We start from the raw sequence: 23,402 nt of genomic DNA, 5'->3' as shown, positions 1-23,402 counted from the left end.
AGAGTACAGTTGAGTCAACAACACTGCTGTGGCCCTGGAGTCATATATCAACCAGACCAGTTAGGGATAGCAGTTTAAGGACATTAGTGAACTAAATAGGCTTTTCCAACAATCATTGGAAATGGTTTCATGGTCATCATCAGACTCTTATTTCCAGAATTTTATTCCACCATCTATCATGGCAGGACTCAAACCCAGATCCCCAGAACAATTCCTGGGTCTCTGGATTAATAGCCCACTGATAATACCATCACCTTCAAGTGGAAGCAGACATTGGTGGTAACGTCAAGCACAGGTTATTGTTTGCCTGATATTCAGTAATACTGAAGTGAACAGAATTGAATATCAGATTAGTACATGCCTGGCAATTGACATAAACCCCAACAAATCCCAATCTCACTCCAACTCTCTGCCAGATTATCTCTAGTGTCTGTCATGTAAGTAATGTAACAGTGGGCAGTTACAAGCCTCAATAAAAGAACACACAAGCACTCTTTAATGAGACAGAACATACTTTTAATACTTGACTGAACAGAAGTTATGTGGAACGTGCAAATGTTACTGTATACAACACTTCATTTCAATTTACAAGGATACATCACTTTTGTTCACAACCTTAAGGTAACCATACAACCTGAAATGACCACTGAGTGATTACATTTTTAAAAAGCTTGACAAAGGCAGCTACTGTTGAGATAATATAAAGCGGCTATCACGGATGTACTGCCCTTTGTTACAAAGTGATGCAGGAATTGCTAAGGATTGGACAAGGTATATGAAGCTAACAGACTTCTTAGCCAAATAAGCAACAGCGTGTCAGATACAAAGGAAGAAAATGCTGGCACTTTGCCAATTTAAAAGTTTTCAGACTGAATATTGGTTTTATTGTGTTTACATTAAACTCTCTCTTTATTGTGGACGTAAAATAATGTTCTAGAATGTTTCATTTAAAAGCATAAGGAAAGAAATAAAACCTTCCTTAATTTGCCAATTAAAAACAATTAAAACGCCATTAATCTGAAGCACAGTATGGTTGATTCAGCAGCCTGCAGCCATTCAGTCCAAGCCATATTCAATCTGATTCATTTCACACACGGTGCGTGGGTCAGTTAAGAGATGTATTGAGCTCAGCTCCAAGAAAAAATATATAATTCTTTCAGATTAAAGTACCCTCTTTAGAGAGACCAGGGTAAAATACATATGCCCACAAAAACACTACTGAATAAGATGAGAAATGGACTGACACACCGTTGTTGCAGACAGGCATGAGCTTGACAAAGCAGTCATAAATAGATGTATGCAGTTTTTATATTTAATCAAAACAGAAGGGAAAATAACTGGTAAACAGGCAGTGCAACACCTATATATACAAACTAGCACATTGCTAAAGTATAGGGTCACTATTAAATACAAAAGACGAGGTTCTTTTATAGCACAGTTTGTATTCAAACCTCACCAGTTAACATCCAATATCAAAAGGCTTATCATTACTGTCGAGACTGGGAATTTCACCAAGGTCTGTGTATTTTAATCAGGATACTTGTGCAACTGAGGGCCACTTCTCCATTATTGTAAGAAAGAATGTCCTTTTGTACATAGAAGGTGTCAGAAAACAGAACAGAGCCACATACAACGGTCGATCTAAATCTCAAGTTCCAATTTCTGAACAACCCTACAATCAGAGGCTGCTTAGTCAAAATGACTGAACGAGTGGCATCCCATCCATGGAATTTAATTAACGAATAACCAGCTATCGTATTTACTGTACAGATTATGCAATGCACTTTTATTATACACATTATACATATCACAATACAAAAAAATAAATTATGGTGCTGCAACTATGTTATCATAGTGGATATATCAACCCACTAGTTCGTTCACTGTTATCTTTATACATTTCTAATCCTCAGCACCAATACCCTCCTCCCTTAAAAAGAAAGCAGCAGCCCACCAGAATGATAAATGTGCATCTTCTAGAAACTAAAAGATTTAACATTGACGCTCACTTTAATGAGATACATTGAAAAACTACAAAGAGAGGTAAGCTAACTTAGCTTGTCCGATTTTTTTATACAACACATCAAGATCCATTACAGGCAAACAGCATTCAAACTTAATCCTGCAAAAACACCTTGTACCAGTAATTCTTCCTGAGGAATGAGCAATCATGTTGCTATTATTTAAGATGCTGTTAGGTTCTGGTTCAGCATCAGTTGAATGAGAATGCAACTTCTATTACGATCATTATTCCGTCAATAGGTCTTCGATTCCTGCTTCCGTCTGTGACAACAAATCTAATGTGGCCAGCATACTTCTCTGGTTATCTGTTCACTGAATGGTAGGGGGTGTACTTGTAAAAAGCAGATTGGTTCGAGCAGTTTCTCCATCTCATCCCAGCGCCACAGAGAACAGTTCCAGAAACCTGGCTGACATCAGATGGTTAAGGAACAGTCAAGCTTTTGCACCAGTTGCCAATGGAAATCCTGAGGACTTTCCGATTCTCTGGTTGGAAGTCTAATGTTCAAGCAAGTATCATCAGGTTGACAAGATGTGGAACAACATTATTCACCAATGAAAAGGTGAGCTGGAAGCTCATGAGGAGCGAATTTCCCTTTCAGAAAGATTTGCTTATCACCTTAAGCTTGTTACTCCCTAATCTACACACAATAGGAAAACTTCACTTCCATTTCAGTACCCTTTCTGGGGTTTTCCTGCCCCTACTAGAGTCTGCTGCTGTGACAAGTTTCTTTTCTGTAGATTTCAGCAAATTATTGTTTCCTGCACAAGTGTTTTGTGTTTTACAGGTTGCTACTTTACTCGCCTCTTGAGACTTGCTCAATGGTTTTTGGCTACCTGCCCTTTTCAGAGGAGTGTTTTCATTGCTTTTTGTGTGGTCTGTCCCAGTGCACTTTGTCACTGTTTGCTTTTGTGAAGCAGCTCTGGTGAGGCTTGTTTTGGAGGTTTGTTGAGATGTGCCTGGGATCCGCATGGACTCCGTCTTCTGGCGTCTTGAGGATGATGCCACAGTATTCCTGGCAAAGCTAGGGGTTAAGCTTGGTGTGGCAATGCCACTTCTTTCAGCTGGTTCCCCGGCTCCAGCTGTGTCTGTTCTAGCCTTAGGGAAACCTCTTGTACTTGAGCGACAGATTTTAGTGCTTTCCTCTGGTTTTGGCCTGGACATATTGTGGACTGGTTTAGCACTAGGTTTGCGAAGGGAATCTCTACGCTTTGGCAGGCTGTTTGATGAGCTGTCCAAAGAAGTGGTTCCCTTTGTTGGCTTTTGATCTGCAGCCGTATAACTGAACCTGCGGGGAGTCTTTGAGCAGCTGTCCCTCCTATTTGACCCTGACGCCTTTTGTGATTGTCTTAGTTCATCACTATTTAATGCTTTTGTTTCCAATCTTTTAACACTATTTGATCTTCTAGTTGACTTTGATATTGGCATAATCCTTTTTATTTCATTGTTATTAGAGCGGCTTGCTGTTCTTGGAGATTTTGGATGGATTGTATTACTGAAACAATGCCCTGTTGTTTTTGGGCTGGCCATTGCTTTCTCTCTAACAGTCTGAGGCTGCTTTACATTAGAAATATGCTTTGCCTTCTCTGGTAAATCCAATTTCAGAGAGACTGCCTCATTAGTTAAAGTATTTTGAGTGGCTCTATCCTCAGCGACAGGCATAGAAAAACAGTCAGATGTCATGTGCTCTAAATCATGAGATGTTGCAATCTGGTCTCTGATCTGATTATCTTGGCTTTCCCAAACCTGACGTGACTCTTCAATGATTTCTTGACAAACAGCTTTCATTTCACATTTGTCTACAGGTCCAGAATGATCCACATCATCTGTGTATCCCAGCACAAAAAACACTGTTCCACCCTCCTTATTCGAAGTAAGGCATGCTGGAGATTTTGTGACATCTGAGTTCAGTACAGAAACATCAGTGCTTTCATTAATTTTGTCCTTTTGTGGAGATGAGCGTGAATTTGAAACACAGTAAGGGTCACCATTAGTGTAGTTAAGGTTGGACGAAAGCACACGTGGGTTGGAGACAGTAGAGGGTTGAAAATTCACATCTGTAGTGCAATTCTGCAAACTCACATCTGTATCGGGAGTTTTCAAACTCACATCATTGTCAGGAGTAATAATGCTCACATCTGTATCTGGAGTCTGCAGACTCACATCTGTGTCAGGCGCCTGCAGACTCACATCCGTGTCAGGCGTCTGCAGACTCACATCCGTGTCAGGCGTCTGCAGACTCACATCCGTGCCAGGCGTCTGCAGACTCACATCCGTGTCAGGCGTCTGCAGACTCACATCTACACTCGGAGTTTGCAAACTCAAGTCTTCTGCGTATTCTACATCTGTCAGTGTAACTTCATCACAGGTTGTTACTTGGCTAGAGTCAGCTACTTTTGAATTGGAATAACTAAAAATTTGTAAACCTTCAAGGACCTCAAGTTGCTCTTTGGCTGCAGTCATCTGGTTTATATTTGTAGTCTCTGTGCTGTTGGTGTGATTCCTATTCTGTCTTATATTTTCATTGTTATTGGTGGTGTCATGTACACTGACAGTCATTGCGTTCCCTACATTTGTTGTACAAATGCTCTCTGCATTCTCAGTAATGAAAGACACGGCAGACGCTCTACGCCGAAGGTTGTCTTTTACAGGCGTGCCAGGAGAAGAGCCCCAGTCCGAGTCAAAGTATGCATTATCCAAACTCCCTTCTCGAGTTTCTGATGACTCCTGCCAGGCTGCCCTCTGTCTAGAGCATCGTGCCGTTGATCGAGGGATACTGTTTGACTTGGCCTGTTCATCTGTTTCAGTTGCCTGCAAAAAGGACAGTAAATGGTTGTCCATTACCGAGCCTCCAGCTGAACGTATGCGCCTGCTTCTTGTTCTTTTTACACCTCCTGGACTTTGGGATCTTCGCTGTGTGAAAGCCAGAAGGTCACGTAGCCCATCTTTGATGAGCAGTTCCACATCATTTTCACTACTGCTCCGCCCAAATACAGCTCGCTCACCAGCTGCCCACAGATGCCGTTTCTCTTCCAGTTCTTTTAGCTTCTGCTGTTGACGGAGATCCTGGATTTCTCTGTCCCTGTTCTCCTATGGAACAGATATTTCAGTATTTTAGTGCCCAAGTATATATCATTTCAGTTCAATGACAATTTCTCACATAAAGTTTAAAATAAATTCAATGAAAAACATATCAACTATAATTACCAGTTGATACACACTATATCATATATGCACCTGTTTAAAAATGAGATATTGACATTTTTCTGCAGTACTGTTTCACAGACCTCAACAGCTCGTTGGTTGCTGATCAAAGCAGGTATTCAGGGATGACAGTTCAAAGTTAATTTAGAAACAGGGGATTATAGCTACTGAGCCAGATTCTTTAATAATCTGATTTCCACATATAAAGATTCCAGTTGGAGCACTGGTTAGCAATCAAAATTAGGAATTTTAGATAGTTGTTCTCCTCTGCTGCTCACGAAGGAGTGATAAAGCCAATATTTGACTCTTACTACTGCTCTGGCTGAGAACAGAGACTGAGGTCTAGATCTGAGGGTTTTCTTAGCTCTCTGTGATTCAGTTGCAAACTGACCAGAGCATTTTCCCATTCAACTTCTATTTTACAATATGGGGTTGCTGGCCGACTGCACAAGTGTTTTACACAGCTGTATTTACAATAACTGCAGGTGATACCTTATTTCAAAACTTGCATAAAATTTCAGATTGAACCATTAAGAGAATTTCTTTGTGGCATTCAGTAAACTTGATCATCAATGATTAAATGCTATCTGAAATGGATTCACTTCACACAGACAGAAAAAGTACTTGCAAAGCAACTGCAGCCACTGTAGATCAGAGTAGGATGTGAGCTGTCTTACCTTGACAGCTTTTTTGAATCTGTCACAAAAGTCTTGAAATATCTTAAAGCATTCTTCTAATTTCATTGTTTCTTTATCTTCACAGAAGAAGTCAATGAGAGTACTGGCCTCCCTTTGCAAATCCACTCGCTCTTTCTCTAATTTGTCCACTTCTTTTAAAGCTTGCTATAGTGAAACAGACACGGAGTGTGTGTGAATGCTGGATGGAAATCAAATAAACAAATCTACATTTTTCAATAAATATCAACCATAAAAAAATCTATAGTCACGTCATAACAGCACCAGCACCAGCACCACATCCCACCCCCCGACCTAAAGCCATTCTATCTCGACACTATAAGGTTATTTAATCCCTGTCACTGGGTCAAATTCCTAGAACTCACTTTCCAACAACAGTGAGTGTACCTACACCAGATTGACTGCAGCGGTTCAAGAAAGCAGCTCATCTTTTCAAGGGTAATTAGGGATGGGCAATAAATGCTAGCCTTACCAGTTACATTTCAGGACAGAATAAAGAAACCTCATAAACAAGTTCTATAATCTCTGTTTGTGCATTTCAACACCTTTTCAAAACATCTATAAAATACTTTCCTTCATGTTTCAAAGTATAGTAAGATTTATACAATTTATTTTATTTTTTATTTTATAAGATTTATAAAACAGATAGTATTAAAAGATATCCAACATTAGCCATGTAGGATAATTATTATGCTTAATTATAAAACTATTTACATTATTGTTAATGTATTATTAAAACTTAAAATTATTATAAAGTGATTAAGTTTTAATCAAAAAACTAACATTGAACTACATCTGTCAAACTTTGTTCTGTGTTGTTTTGTCACCATAATAACGTTGCAGTGCAATACCCATTTATATGTTGGGCCTCAAATTCCTCCCTGTGTATAAGTTCATATGAGTACCCAGTTTGTTTTGCAAGTTGGCCATTCTTGGTACCCCCATTTACAGAGTACTCTCAAGTATAGAAAATTGCTCTATCGTTCTATGGCATTGTTCCTTAGCTCCTGCAATTCTATACTTGCCAAATTCCAAATGCTTTTGTTTCATAAATGCTTCTTCCTTGGGCATGCATGTTGCAATGACAAATATCCTCACTGTTAGAAGGCTTTGAATAATCTTTTAACTTAGCCTAAATCTGAAAAAAACACTCTTCCAGCCTTAGATAGCATGCTCAGAATTAATTTCTACATTTGACAGAGATATATTAATATTTTTATTCTATCCTCATACTCCTTGCAGCAGAACTACAATTTTAACGGCACAATTGTTAACTTCATAAAATGTGCTTTTATGATGGTTTTTTCTAACATGTAATAATGCCTTTATTTATAAAATGACAGTTATATCTTTTCAGGCATAATAATAACAAATTGGATTAAATACTCCTTGGTCTTAAAGTAGTCCATTAAAATTTGCTCATAATTTTATAAATTCTAAACATATTTTTAATACTGTAATTATGACAGAAACAGTATACGCTTTGGGCATATTTTGGCCAGCATGGTGGCTCAGTGGATAGCATTGCCAGACCTGGGTTCAATTCCACCCTCAGGTGACTGCCTGTGTGAAATTAGTACGTTCTCCCCATGTCTGCATGGATTTCCTCTGGGTGCTCTGGTTTCCCCTAAACATATGCAGGTTAGATGGATTGGCCACGCTAAATTGCCCACAATGTCTGAGAATGTGCAGGCCACCATGGGAAATGCAGGTTTATAGGGTGGGGTGGGTCTGGATAGGATGCGGTTTAGAGGGTCTATGTGGACTCGATGGGCTGAATAGCCTTGCTCCACACTGTAGTGATTCTATGATTTGGTTAAGTATTGGAGCTTTTATCCACATGGTAGACTGCCACAAGTCAATAACATGCATGGCGATTGTATGTTATCTATGTCTCACTTGCAGCATCATTTCTGTATTCAGCAACAAAGTATGAGTATTGTCTACTTCGTCAAACAAATCTCAAGAGGAACATTAGACACATGTGATAGGTACAACATAGACAGCTTAATACTAGTGGTAGGTGAACAGACAGAATTGTGTCTAATAATCTTTTTGGCTTAGACTAGCTACTGCAACAGGTCAGTGCTATTTATAAATTGAATATGGTTATCTGATATATCCAGCAGCAAAATGTTAATTCATTAATCTTCTCGTCTTCATAAAGCTATCAAGTCAATACACAAGCACAGTACCTGTTGACACTGACTCACCTGAGTGAAATCCTCCATTTGATGCAGGAGTTCAAAGTCTTGCTTTAAATTTACTTGCATCCATTTTGTTCTGCTCACAAGTGATTGTAGCTCTCCATCGATGCTGTCTACTGACAACCTGAAACAAAAATATACATTAACAATATATCAGAACTTCACATAAAAAAACCCTTTATAATGGCTTTATTTTATACCTCTCCTTGCAGCTAGCTTTAGACAAGTCTCCTTACATAAAGCTGCATCTGAAGTGGCAATAAATCAATTGTGTATGGTGCAGTATTATAAAAGGGAAAGTAGTACTTATTTGATAGCTATCATACTGTGCACCAGCACTGTTCCAGAGTACTTATCCAAGTTACATGAGAAAAACATAAATGATAGAAATCTCTAGTGGAAGCAGAAAATTCTAGTCAGTAACAATAATGTGCACAGGCAGGTTATTGATGTATTTGGGGAAATTTCACTGAATATTCATTAATCTGCTGTATATTTCAGATTTTTATTTCATTTATCCAAATTACATTTTTTGTGACTTGCCACCTTCGATTTCATCTCTAATTTTTTATTTCCTAAATATTGAAATAAGAAACTTAAAAAATTCTGATAACAGACAACATACCTCTTCTTGCCTCACTTGGTTTTGAACTTATTTCTATCTGTCTCTTTCCTATTGGGATCATAGGATACCAAAGCTTTCAGAAACACTGGGTATTTGTTTTACAGTTTGACACTGACAATACAGAAAAGATGCTAGAACCACTGGGAAAGGAAGGCCATTTGGATTTCCTAAGTCTTTAACCAACACCAGAACCACTAAAATATCAGCAGGGAATTTTTTCTGTCAATGGCGTAATTCATTTGTGTTTCAAAGGACTCCATGACAGTAGCAAGTTAAGCGATGATGAAAATCCATGGAATTGTGGGAAAGGCAAGGAAGTTGAAAACCTAGGGTTTGCTACAAACATTATCTTATTTCAATTCATCCTAGGCATCTGTACCAGACTTCATGCATCATCTTCAAGGCCGAACAGTAGTGCTTCAAACTGATCTCCCTGACACGGTAGATCATATCTAACAACCTTTTGTGCATTTAAGGATGAGGATCTACTCTACTAAGCTTGCTGTTGGAAACATTGTCTTTGTTTTCTGAGATTCGTTTAATTTTAATCCCTAATTATCTACTTAAAAAACAGTTTAACAAAATTTGTGCAGGAGTATTATCAAGTGAAGTCTTCTATTTAGTCACACCCCATTTGTGTGTTCTCTGTTTGTGAACAAAGTGACTCATAGTAGACTAAGGTTCGATGAGCAGCGATTAAATTCGTTCAAAATAGAGAGGAGAAAAACTCCAGCAAATTCTGAAAATCTGAAATAAAATTCAAAAATTCTGGAAATAGATAGCAACACTTTCATCATTCGAGAAATGCCTCCCTTAACTACATTTGTTAACGTCTCTTGATCTGAGATCTAAAGTTCAACTGACAATTCAATGGTTGAATGAGAAAGTTACTTATGTCCCACAAACACATCATTTAATCCATTGTGCATAAGAGATTATGGTACACCAAGATGCTCAGATCCAAAGCTGTAGCATACTTTTGTGAATCCAACCTGTATTGACAGCTTTATCTAACGTGAATATTCAGATAATAACAAAGCAAAGCACTGCTAATGTTTGCATAGTAGACTCTAGGTACGTGATGGAAACAAAAGGAATAATAACAAACACAACAACTTAATTTATCCCACCTGCAAGTTGGCATTGGTTATGGAATAAATGGAAAGTGTGCGTGACCTAAAGATTATCAGGTATGTCTGCCCAAGTTTGATTTTAAAATATGAATTTTCTGAAGTCTATTTGTGACTATATTTGGGGTAAATTTATAATTTTATAAGTATCTGCCTTGTCAATTGCGTCTTGATGTTTTGTTTCATAATCCTTGAACTGAAAGCGTTTGTGGGGACTGCTGGAGGAACAGGAATGTAGAATCTAATTGTTACCTTGCTGCCTCCTGGACATGCTTCAATTTTTCAGGAAAGGTTGAAAGATTTGTGTCCTTTTTTTGTGCTTCCTGTTTGACAAAAAGACCATTGTTACTGGCTTGTTCTCATAAATACAAAGAGGAATAAATGACACAATTGAAACCACATTTCATCTTCCTTTACATTAGTCAATGTGCATCAGAACTTCATTCTGATGTGCTGAGTGAAAAGTGAATTAAACTTTCCCAGAGTTAATGGTGAATCTTATCAGAAGGTTAACCATTTTGCAGTCAAGGATTTAACAGTTTACAATGGGAAATCGCTGCCTAGTTCTGAGCTAATTCCTGGAAAATGGGAATCTCTTCATCCACCCATGCAAAGTGAACCAACTAGAAGATAGGTGCAGACATGTAGAACTACAAGTAATGTCTGAATACAAACCAGAACGACAAAGTGCAGCAAGTTCATTCCTGGTTTGTTTGCCTTTGTATCTGCTAGCTTCAGCAACGAAGAAAGCTTGAAACCCACAGCGTTTCCTGCGTGGCCTCCCTAATGAGAAAGAAAGCATTCATGAGAAAGAACCAGATATATAAGTTTTGTGGCATTAAAAATACACCAAAAAAAATCACTTACGGCATTCATGATATTGCCAGCCTGCAGAACCAAATGCAGAATTGCATGAAGTTCCTCGCATGTCATCAATTCTGAAAAATGTTAATAAGGGTACAAAGTTCAGTTATACACTGAAGGGGGCATTGTGAAGCAATCACGAGCATTTTCAGAACTTTGTAACTGAAATATCTGCAGTTTCTTAATCAACAAGTGCAGGCGTGAGGCAGACACCCACTCAGATAGAAATCCCAACTTCTGAATGCAATTTATCCTCTCGTTGCCTCCCTCCACATCTGAAAAGTTGGACAACCTTTTGTGGTCAGGTTCCTTTGGCAATAGACACTTCACTTAAACCTATTCTATTCACGTGCAAGTTTAAACAATGGCTGTTGGCGGTACAAACAATATATGTGATAATCACAGCTGAGCCCAAAGTGTCCTTACCAGATGTTCACACACATTTGTTTGATTTATAACTATCACATGTACCGAGGTACAGTGAAAAGTGTCGTCTTACATACTTTACAGGCAGGCTGTACTATACAAGTGTAACAAAACAGAGAATAGGATACAGCGTTGCAGCTGCTAAGAAGGTGCACAGAGAGATCAACATTAACATTAAAGAGGTCCATTCAAAACTCTGACAACATGCAGCTTCAGCAGGGACTGACAGATCGCAGTCAGAAGGAAGATCCACACCAACAATATTATTCAGGTCCAGGACTGTCAAGTGTGAAGGTTTGCCAGTCTGGGTTCACAGCCAAGTTTCCACCATGCATCAAAATTAATCTATTGCATTGCAGAACTTTACAGACCTCGAAAAATATATATACCGATCTTTCCCAAGTGAGTAGACAACTGACAGCTGAGAATTACGGCAATGTAATTCGCCAGTGTATTCATTACCTTTTGTGGCTGTTCGAATTGCTCTCATTTCTTTGTACAGAGTAAAGCAGGCAGGAGAAAATTCTTCTTTAAGAACCATAGCCTCAACCCTCAGGGCATAGCTACAAAGCAGTAAAATTATGATCAGAGCTTCATTAAACATTCCTATATTCAATTTGCACACACTTGTATATTAATATGGAGCACAGACTGGAGGAATATTTGTTTACGCACAAAGTCCTGTGAGTTGGGGTGGGGGTCTGGCTGGCAGGCACCATGATGCCATGTATTGTTCCGCATTGACATCATTGTGAAGAAGACACAGGTCATATTAAACCATAAGATGTAGGTGCTGAAGCAGGCCATTTCGTCCTTCAAGTTTCTCTGGCATTCAATGAGATCATGGCTGGTCTGATCTGACTTATCTCCCTTTCCCAATAATCACTAATTCCCTCATTGGTAACAATCTGTCTGTCCCTGCCCTGAATGTCCTTAATGAACCAGCCTCTACAATATTCTGCACTAAAGAGTTCCACAGACTCACTATCCTTTGAAAGAGGAAATTCTTCCTCATTTCTGTCTTAAATTTGTGACCCCCTCAATCTTAAATTATGCCCTCTGTTTCTGGGCTCTCCTACAAGGGGCAACAGTGTTTCTGCGTCTAAACTGTCGATCCCTCTAACAGTCTTATATGTTTCAATAAGAGATCACCTCTCATGCCTCTGATTTCCAATGAGTACAGGCCCGACATACTCAACTTCTTTTCATAAGGAAATTCTTCCATACCTAGGATCAACCCTGTGAACCTTCTCTGGGCTGCCTCCACGCTCAGTATATCTTTCCTTAGATAATGGGACCTAAACTGTTCACAGTATTACAGCTGTGGTCTGATACACGTCTTGTATAGTATTAGTAAAACCTTCCAACTTTTATGTTCTGTTCCCTTTGAAATAAAGGTCAACATTTCATTTGTCTTCTCTATTACCTGCTGAACCTATATGCCAAGATTTTGAGATTTATGCATGAGGACTCCCAGGTCAAAAGAAAGACAACTTCCTACACTTTTTCCCAAATTAATAATTTTCAACTCCTCTGTTCTTGCTGCCAAAATGCATAACCTGATATTTTTCCCCATTATACTCCATCTGGCAAGTTTTTGCCCACTCACCTAACCTGCTTCTAATCCCTACATTTGACTCTTTGTGTCATCTGCACCACTTGCCTTTGTACCTACCTTTGTGTCATCAGCAAACTTGGCAGAGTACAATATATTCACTTCCCTCTTCAAAGTCATCAATATATATCATGAGTAATTGTGGCCCCAAAACTGATCCAGAAAGAACAAAAACAGAAAGTACTGGAAAAACCCAGCAGGTCTGGCGGATCCATGAAGACAGAAATGGAATTAACATTTCAAGTTCAATATGGCTACTTTTCAGAAACAGCCCCAGGTGGCACTCTACAAGTTACAGGTTGCCATCCTGAAAATGCCCTGCTTTTATTAACTCTCTTTCTTTTATTAGTTAGCCAATCCTCTACCCATGCTAATACACTATTTCCAATTACATGGGCTCGTTTTTTGAAGTATCTAATATACTGAACCTTACGGAATGCCTTCTGGGAATCCAAATATACTTCATCTACTTTATCTAACTTATTCATTATCTCTTCAATAACTGGAATATATTTGTCAGGCACAATTAACACCGTTTGAACATATTGTATATTTGATACTACATCTTTTCTAATAGTCTTGAACATTTCCCAATGACAAATGTTAAGCCAATCTGTTTGTTTCCTTCTCTTTACAAATAAGGGTATTACACTGGCAGTTTCCCAAGCTTCTGGGACTTTTCCAGAGACTAAGAATTCTTGGAAGACTACTATCAGCGCATCTAGAATCTCTTTCGATACTTCCTTTCATATTCTAGGATGAATTCCATCAGACCCAGGGGAATTATCAGCCTTATGCCCTATTAGTTTTCCTAGTATTTCTTTTCTCTAGTGAAAGTCACTGTATTAACTTTCTTTCCCCCTTTTGCCCCTTGATTATTTAGTATTTTTGGAATACTACTGGTGTCTTTTATCATGAAGGCTGATTTAAAGTAATTAACAATTCCTCTGCCACTTCCTTGTTTTCCCATTATTATTTTCCCAGTCACATTCTCAAAGGGTCCTAAGTTCACTGTTGCCTCTTTCTTCATATTCACATATTTAAAGAAACACTTACTGTCCATTTTGAAATTATTAGTTTGCCCTCATAGTTTAGTTTCTATGTCATTATTATTTGTGATCATTTTTTGTTGGCTTTTAAAACTTTCCCAAATATCTGGCTGACCATTAATCTTTGCAACATTGTTGTACTTTTTTCAATTTGATATTATCCTCAATTACCTTGGTTAACCACGGTCAGTTTTACTCCTTCTTGGGATCATTTCTTATCACTGGGATTTTTTTTTGTGAGTCATGAACTAGTTTCTTAAATGTCTGTCATTATTCCTTAACCACCTTTTCTGCTGAATTCTTACCCCTGTCCCATTCACTCCAGTCAATTCTGCCCTCTTTCATTTGTTATTATTCTTATTTAAGTTTGACACAGATATTTTCAGCCCCAGTTTCACACCCTTAAACTGAATACTAAATTCTACAATGTTATGGTCACTGTTTCCTAGTGAATACTTCACTCTGAGATCGTTTATTAAACCTGCCTCATTATGCATTACCACTTCTAAAATAGTCTGATTTCTGGTTGGATCCATAATTCTCAACTTGTGATAAACGTGTGCTTGGAATCAATGTAGTCAGTAAAGTAGAGCTATACAAACAAATCTTAACCCCTTGACTTTTTCAGAGCAGTGACACATTATCTTACCTTGGCACTTGTAGCAGTAGGACCATGAATGAATCTGCAAGTGATAGCTTGTTTACATCATCTTTGAAGGCTTGTAACTTCTTTGCCTGCAGGATTGATATGCTATTAAGTTAATACAACCCGCTGTCACTGCTTGCTATAAAAACTAACATAAGAGAAAAAACATCTCTGCCAATTATTGACACATTTTAGGATATGCCCTATTTTGAGGGCCAAACACAGTAAAAAGAGAGCAAGAGATACCACAGAATCACAAAATCATAAAATTCTTCAGACCACATGGCCCAGCATGTCCATGCCGGCTTTGTGCAAGAGAAACTCATATTACCCTGCTCCCCTACATTTTCTCTGCAAATTCTTTTCCAGGGGTTTTTCCATAAACGTTAATCAAAACTGCTTCCCACACACTCTCAGGCAGCGTATTCAAGATGCTAACCACTCAATGCATGAAAACATCTCTCCTCATGTCCACCAGTGGTTCTTCTGACTTTTGCTTTAAATTGGCAACCTCTGGTTTTTCATCCTCCTGCCAACGGGAACAGTTTCTCTTTACCTACTCTCCCAGTTTTCTTTTATCACCTGTCTTCTGAACTATCTCTTCTCCTAGAAAGACCAACATCAGATTCTCTGATCAATCTTTATCTGAGCAAGTTCCTCATAACTGGAACCCTTCTCTTAAGTGTTTCCTGCACCTATTCTAAAGCCTCCACATTCTTCCGAAGTTGCAGTGCCCAAAATTAGATACAATTATCCAGTTGTGGCTGAAACAGTGGTTTATAAGGTTCATCGTAACTTCTTCGTTTTGTATTCTGTGTGTCTATTTACAAAGCCCAGGTTCCCAGATGCCTTTTTAGCCACTGTGCCAAACTGCTCCATTTTAATAACTTATAGCCCCCACTCTCAGTCTGTTCCTTTAACTCCTTTAGAATAGTATCTTACAGCTTATCAGTTGCTTGATAGTATAGAACTTAAGTGTCACTGAAAAGGGAGACATGTTGCAGAAGCTTTTTATCTTGTACTCATCAGCACAAATATCAAATTTTAAACGATCACAACTCTGTCTATTACCAACGGCTAGAGGAACATATTATTTGATTCAAACAGCCGATTGTTTCAACAAGTGGCCAATGAACTTCTGGGTCGGAGATGTGCCTATTCTACCTCAAAATATTCCTGGAAGGAGAAGGAACTTGAAAAATTTGAACAACAGGTTAATCAAGCTGGGTTGCACTGTTATCATGCAGTGGTAATGCAAGTGGTATTTTTGACTAACAGGATGCTGCCGTCAAAGCAGAATAACATTCTGCCCACCACACAATTCAGTCACGGTGTGGATGAATTTCAGTGCGGATGCAACACCAGGTATATAGGCTGTAAATCCCAATAATTGGCTGTACATCAACAACATATTCCTCTGGCTGATCATAATCGGCACAGTACAGACCATACTCAACTAGCTCATACTTACAAAACACGGTTTCTACTTGTGTACAGTTGAGAAAAGACACTTTTCGTGAAACTTTACATCTTGCACTCACCAGAACAATTTTCAAGAATACCAATTCGAGGAAAAACCAAATGTTTGTCCTGCATGAGAGGTGTGCTGATTGGTTGATAAGGGGACTCTGACTGGTAGAGATTGGAACGGAGAATGCACCAATTAATGATGATTAACAGTTAACGATCAAGCTTTGTTTAAATTGTCAACCATGTTTATAACTTTAATTGGACATGGCACTGTCCTGAGAAACGAAACTGTCATCTACTTTGCTGAGTTGAAATACGGGAATCTACCAATCAGAATCATTTGTTAACCAAACAGCACTCACTCTCATGCACTGATTGTCTGATACAAAGCATCTGATCGGTCGGGGGGGGGGAACCACTGGCAAAGCTGCTAGGTTTTGCTGGTCAGGTTTCCAAGAACACAGGAGAGCTGTGCAACTTCCATTTAATTCCTAAACCAACAACATCAGTGGACTCTAGGCTGATGGGTGTCAGTTGAATCAATAATTCTTGGTGACCAGAAATCCCATGTCAGCTACTTCCACCATCCAAATTAATTGTAGGGGTGGGATCTGGTGATGGTTTGGTTTTTCCACTGCCAATGAATTCACATGGGACTTTGTTCATGAATCAGCAAACTTTGACGCTGTGGTTCCCACTGCAACAGGCTACATAAAATCCATCCTCCAGAAGACAGGAAGAAATGAGGAGTAACACGCTTTGGAAATGGTTATTGGACAGGAGTGAGGGGATAAGCAGAGGGCCAGGACTTCAGAGCAGCTGTTCAGCTGGATGAGAAAATCTGTAGAATTGCTTTGAGGAGAGAATGAGGTGAACATTCAGTTCTGCTCTGGGGCAGGAGAGAACAATACAACCAAGAATTATAATTAGCTCCAGGTTTTTAACCTTAAGTAGAATTTTTGGGCCGCAGAGCTCAGCACAGCATATATTCACCGGAATTATTCTGAAATTAAAGGCACTAAATTAGTAGGGCAGGTTGTTTAGACTCAGCTTGTTGTTCCTTGAGAAGATCAAAGGTGAACCCACTTAGGAGACAGTCTTAAAAATTTGAGAGTGGTCATTCTAGGGTGATGACAGGAAGCCATCGCCTTGAAAAGGATAAAGGAAATCTAGAACTTGCCTTCTCAAAAAGTGACTATGGCTCAGCCAAGTAAAAAAATTCAAATCAGGTTACTAGATTCTTCTTGAGAATACTGGACTGGATTTCATCTTTTTCTACAAGCAAGTTTGAAAGCAGGGAATCTTGTTAAATTCAGCAGCTAATTATGCACCCCTTTCCCTTCATAACTGTATGAATGACTTGGGTAGCTCAGGGTGCCAAGCCTGATACAGGTCAATTAAAGACCTTAACTGAGCAATTACCTCACTGTGGCTGGCATTTAACTGGCTGCCGGGCAAAACCAACCCAGCAGTTTCCCTCTATTCTCTCCTGCCACCTGAGGGGCTGAAATTCTTTCCAAACTATCAACAGTCCTAACTAAGATGGATTGCCCCTTTCTATCCCTGCCTAATGTTTCAGCCAGCACCTCATACAATACCGTCCATAGAACCAAGATGGAGTTAAGGTGCCTGGCAGTCTTGGTCAAATTAAATGTTAAAACAGACCTGGCGATAGCGTAGCCTACTCTCGTTCCTATGAACAGTTTGAACTGCAAGTATTTCGACACCTACATTTCCAATCTAATAGATTTGCATGTCATAAGATTACGTTACAGTTTAAAAACAAATTGCAGGGTGGTGTTGGCGGGGAATAAAAATAACTAAATATTGTAGAAAGAGGTACACACATAACAGATTGCCAAGGTATTCAAAGATGCACTTGCAAATAAGAGACAGTGCTGAAGATGCTAATACTACCTCATCACGCTTCAACCTTTTTGATTTAAATTTAATTTTACAATAAGGGGAAAACAGTATAAGTTCAACTTCTTGATTTGTTAACATGCAATCATATTCGGAAAAAACATGTTTAAAGTAAATGTGTCACAAAAGCAGAAGAACACAATGAAAAGAAATAACCAAAGCAGGTGCTTTGCCACTTGCATGCTTGCGAGCTGCTAAAAATTTCTTTTCAAAGATGTTTATTTGTTCTGAATGTACCACATTGTCAGGTGACACATTGTACTGGTGCATAACTGCACTACACCATGAATAGTTGGAATGAAAGATGTGTGGAGTGTCTAAGACATGATTGCACAATCTCCAAGAAACTGGCTGCAGTGAGTCAACAGCCGAGACTTAGACCTAGTTCCCACCTGCTGCACCTTCCCAATCACGGCACACAACTTGGGAGTTTTGTTTTCAATTAACAGGTGCAGCAGGGTTATATTGCTGAAGGCATGAACACCAGCAGTGCGTGTTAGTGAGACAGGCACTGTGCTGGTAAGATAAGCTTGTTTGGAAGTCTGATTTTACCTCACAATTTTGGGGCTAATTAATGGTTGCCATGTTTTAAATGTGCCTGGAAGTCTAGCAGTCAAGTGCTGATTATAAGCAATTATCATGGAGTCACATGTATTGTCTCCATGCAACCACTTCAACTGAAGGTACGCAAAATGCTGGCTGACACTGCTGGATGTTCTGAAAAGAAGGGGCAATGGGAAAGAGAGCAGAGAGGCAGATGATGTAGGACATGTTGAGGGAGACCACCAAAGAGATAACAGCCAGGTGTCTTGGCCAGTACATAGCTCCAGTGATGGAAGAACTTTAACAACTTGATACAAGTCATGAAATTAAGACTTCTTCTGACAAATGCAACTCTCAAATAACTGCACCACAACTAGCATCACAGCCACAACATCGGGCCACACACTAACTTTCACAAAATCCACACATGTCTGTAGTATTTAGAAGCACAAATCACAAATTAGAAACATGTCACAGATCTTGAACCATGTGATGCTCAAACATCTACCAACAAACGCACATGGCCAGGGAGGAAAGGCATGACTGGATCAGATCACTCCCATTGAGGAGGAAATGATTAGGAAGTGAACAAATTGACAAAGCTGAGGACAGATTGCCTAGATTAATATCGCCCCTCCAGTTTTCTTAACAGTTTTAGAACTATTCCATGATCGTTAATTCCCCAAATCTATCCTCACTTACAAACTCCATATGGATTCATCAAACACATCCTCCTCAGTTCCTCCTGGTAGACTGTCCTAGGCCCAATTATCTCCAGTAACTTCATCAATGACCTTCCTTCCATCATAAAGGCAGAAGTGAGAATATATGCTAATGATTGCGAGGTTCAACAATACATGCAGCCTAGCCAGCAATGCTCATATCCCATGACGGAATCAAAGAAATGGTGATTCCTCAATCATTGAAGCAGCCTGTGTCAATGTATAGCAAAACCTGGAGAACATGCAGGCTAAGAGGTAAGTAACAAGTGCCAGATAAAGATCATCTCCAACAAGAGTGAATCTAACCATTGCCACATGGCATTACCATCACTATCCAGGGCTTACTAATTTGTAGTAAAATAAGCTGGACACACAAAATAAAAACTGTGCCTACAAGAGCATATTAGAGGCTGGGAATTCTCCACAAGACTCCACCTAGTGACTGCCTCTATTGCAGCCTCCTGGCTGATAAAACCCAGATAGATTGCTAACGTGGCCAAACAGCAAGGGGTACTGGGTATGTTGGCTAAGTAAAACTCTGAAATCACAAAGCCTGCAAAGCAGGCAGGCTGCAAAAACAGCAGCCAGGTGTTAGTGACATGAGCATAACGTTACAAGCAACAGTTAGTCTGGACAGACACCCTCAATAACCTATCCACTAAACAAAGGAGATCTCAGGCAGAGCAGCACTGGGTCCTGCTACACAAAGAAACTAATGGAAGCATGCCACCTAAATGATTGACTCTTGTTTCAAACTATTAAGTGTATCTCCCTGATTAGCCAGAAGTACAGAAAGTTCTGGAAACCATCTAAGAAGATATAAAACAGGGGTCACCTCTCTTGGAACATCTGGAATCATCTGAAGCGTTCCAAGGAGATCAGCATGACAAGTGGCATAGACTAACAGACCATCCAGAGACAGGAAGAAAGCAGCTTTTCAGACCCAGACACAGAGCCACAGAGAGAGTGACTGCGTAAATTTATAAGAGACTTGGGAAGTATTGTAACCTTAAGGGGCCAAAACAGATTAAGGATAGTAAGTTTACTATTAAAGATTATTGTAATTTTGCTCCTAATAAAGTGTGTTAATTTTGCTTTGGTGCTGGCTTGTGTTTGTATTGATTTGGAACATTTTGGTATTGTGGGACACCTGGGCAAAATCATTCATTACATTCTGGTCAGAGCTGTCTAACTTGTTTAAAGATGTCAGAAGTCACATGACACCAGGTCATAGTCCGAGAGGTTTATTTGAAATCACAGGCTTTCGGTGTGCTGCTCCTTCTTCAGGTGATGTGCTTCACCTGAGGAAGGAGTGATGTCTGACCTTGCCCACCCCAGTCCAACACCAGTATCTCCATTTCTTGTTTAAAGAGGAACCAGACAACACCACAAAGCTTGTTTACCATCTACAATTTCTACATCTACATTTTCTGAAGAAGGGTCTAGGCCCGAAACTTCAGCCTTCCTGCTCCTCTGATAATACTTGACCTGCTGTGTTCATCCACCTCTACACCTTGTTATCTCCACCATCTACAAGACAGATTACAGGTCATGATGGAATACTCGCCACCATCCAATCTCCACCAGGCCAATTTATCAGCACCTCATCCGAGGTATTAAATCATTTACTCCCTTCATTAATATTCTTCCTGTCATGATGAACAACTTCACATTTTACCACATTATACTCCATCTGTCAGATTTTTGCCCACTCAATTCATTATCAATATGCATCTTCATCCTTCCTATCTCATCTTCACAATATACTTTCTTGCACAATCTGCATATGTAGTCAACCATACCTTCTCTCTCCCTATACAAATTATTGCTATAAACTGCAAAAAGCTGAGGCCCCAGTACAGCCCTCACAGAACTCTATTTACCACATTCAGCTAATCAGCAAAGATCCACTTATACATACTTTCTAATTTCTGGCAGCCCGTCAATCTGCTATCCACGCTAATATATTGGCCATATACCATGAGCTTCTACTTTTGCACATTCCATTTTATGCCACAAACTTCAATAAATTGGTTAAATATGATCTTCCCTTTCACAAACCATGCTGACTCTTCCTGAGCTTTTCTCAGTGCCCAGTTATAGCTGCCTTAAAGATCAAATTCCATCAGCCTTCCTATGACATCACACTAACTAGTCTGTATTTCCTGTTTGCTGGCTCCCTTTTTTGATTGGAGAGGTTATATTTGCTACTTCCAATCTGAGGGAGCCTTTCTACAATCTAGCAAATATTGACAAATTAACACCAAGCTGTCTACTACCTCATTAGCCAGCTCTTTAACACCCTAGGACAAAGTCCATCAGGCCCTGGGGAACTGTTAGTTTGTTGTTCCATTTGTTTGCTCAGTACAACTTCTCTAATGACATTAATTTCACCAAGTTCCTTTCTCCCTTCCACCTCCTAAGACAGAAGCAAAATATTTGTTTGTTTCATTTGCCTTTTCCTTATTATTATTAATTCCCCATTATCATTCTCCACAGGACCAAAACTCATTTTACTTACTGTTAGAATTTTTAAGTACCTACAGAAACTCTAGGTAGCCTTATTTATATTTCTAGCTTGCTTTTTTAAAATTGTTACCTCCCATTCTTTGTATTCTATACAATTATCTGACCCCCCCAACTCAGCTTCGCGTAATTATGTACTTTTCCCTGAAGTTTGATACTTTACTTAAGTTAACTTTGTAAGATGGTGGGTTCTCCCTGAAGAATTTGTCTTTAAAGTAGAAATATACTTGTTCTTAGTTTACTGAAATATCCCCTTAAATACTTGCCAATGCTTCTCTATTGACCTATCTCAAGTCTAGTATCCTAATTAACTTCAGCTAGCTCCATTTTCACAACTATATGATTGCCCCATCTGAAGTTTAAATTATTACTCTTAGACTCTGTCTTCATTCTTTCAAATTCATTGTAAAATTCAATCATAATGTGGTTGCTACTACCTGGTGCTGCCAAAGCTCTGAGGTCATTAATTAATCCTGTCACGTAACAAAATAGTTGGGAGGCCTATAGACACTTACACTAGTTAACTTTGTAAGATGATGGGTTCTCCCTGAAGAATTTGTCTTTAAAGGCAAATATAGACACTTTCATATATAGGCCTTTAGACACTTTCACTACTGACTGCTTTCACCTACTACTCTTCAACTCTACTGAAATCAATTCTACACCCTGATCTCCTGATCCAAGATCATCTCCAATTCTTGCACCATGACTATCCTTGATTAACAGTGCTACCTCTCCACCTTTATACCTTGTAAAATGCTTATAAGCTAAGATGTTCACTTTGTAGAAGTACTGAAGTAGAGGAGAACACTTACAAGATAATCATAAAGGCAGTTTAAGATTTGGAACTGTTATTAGTTATGCTATGTTTTTATTGTTTATGTAGCCTCTAAAGTGTGAATGTGCTAATTGCATACCGTTAAGAATTTTTGGATTTTTGTGGTGTATGTGGAACATATCCCAGATATGTATGGTACGACTCACCTCTTAAAAGCAGCCTGCCATGTAAATGTTGATGGTGCTTGAAATTGGTGAGTGCCCTTTTCAGGTGCAGATTGTTTACCTAGAAACCCTGATGCTCCTGTGGTGCCATGGGTCTTAATCTCAAGGCTGCTAAGCTTGAGCCTGCTGATCACCAGATTGAAGTGCATGTACTAAATCACAACATATCTTTCAACAGAGTACTACCTTACAGATATAAGGCACGAAAATCTCATCTTGAGGACCGCAATGGTCTGCTCAATGATATTCTTGGCAATTGTATGAGATTTCAGCTGTACCTCCGTCTATCTCAGAGAAATCATGAGGCATTGCATTTTAAGGTATCCCTTGTTACTTGATAATCAGCCACAACATTATGTTGGGGTTCAAAAGTTTGTGGAATAGATGATTTGTCTTATTACAAACACCTCATGGCAGGTCTTTAAATAGCAAGCATTCACCTACAAAGTATATTTCTGGTGTTTGCAGATAAGCTGCACACAGAGCAAATGGAATCTCTTCCTGTTCCTGAACATCTCCAAAGGGACTGTATAACATTGTATCTGCAGTCACTAGAAAATGGGAAATCTCTATCTGTTGTCCTCTCGTGCACTTGCAAGTGATATATTGTTGTTTCTCAGAGCACACGGCGTTTCAATGTCATTACACAGAACATCATTATATCATGTGGAAGCATGGAAGATTACGTGGAAACGTGGCATGGTAGTTCAATGGCAGGCAATGCTACCTCAAAGA

The 23,402-nt window shown here is 39.2% G+C and overlaps 1 protein-coding gene across 10 annotated transcripts in view; it reads right to left on the bottom strand.

Moving 5' to 3' along the window:
• Window positions 1-508: 508 nt before the first annotated feature.
• fhdc1 (FH2 domain containing 1) overlaps window positions 509-23,402 on the bottom strand; it is a 106,678-nt gene continuing 83,784 nt past the window's right edge. For all 10 annotated transcript variants that reach the window (XM_059645365.1, XM_048541256.2, XM_048541238.2 and 7 more), the window contains 8 exons: window positions 14,485-14,570; window positions 11,634-11,734; window positions 10,749-10,819; window positions 10,557-10,664; window positions 10,134-10,204; window positions 8,133-8,250; window positions 5,902-6,066; window positions 509-5,110 (listed from right to left, as the gene is read on the bottom strand). In XM_059645365.1, the coding sequence (XP_059501348.1) occupies window positions 2,681-5,110; window positions 5,902-6,066; window positions 8,133-8,250; window positions 10,134-10,204; window positions 10,557-10,664; window positions 10,749-10,819; window positions 11,634-11,734; window positions 14,485-14,570 (3,150 nt within the window). In that variant the 3' untranslated portion in view covers window positions 509-2,680. The remainder of the gene's footprint in view (window positions 5,111-5,901; window positions 6,067-8,132; window positions 8,251-10,133; window positions 10,205-10,556; window positions 10,665-10,748; window positions 10,820-11,633; window positions 11,735-14,484; window positions 14,571-23,402) is intronic.

The sequence above is a fragment of the Stegostoma tigrinum genome, chromosome 1 (genome assembly GCF_030684315.1).
Source record: "Stegostoma tigrinum isolate sSteTig4 chromosome 1, sSteTig4.hap1, whole genome shotgun sequence".
NCBI classification, from domain to species: domain Eukaryota; kingdom Metazoa; phylum Chordata; class Chondrichthyes; order Orectolobiformes; family Stegostomatidae; genus Stegostoma; species Stegostoma tigrinum.
This window is presented reverse-complemented; position numbering and strand designations above follow the sequence as displayed.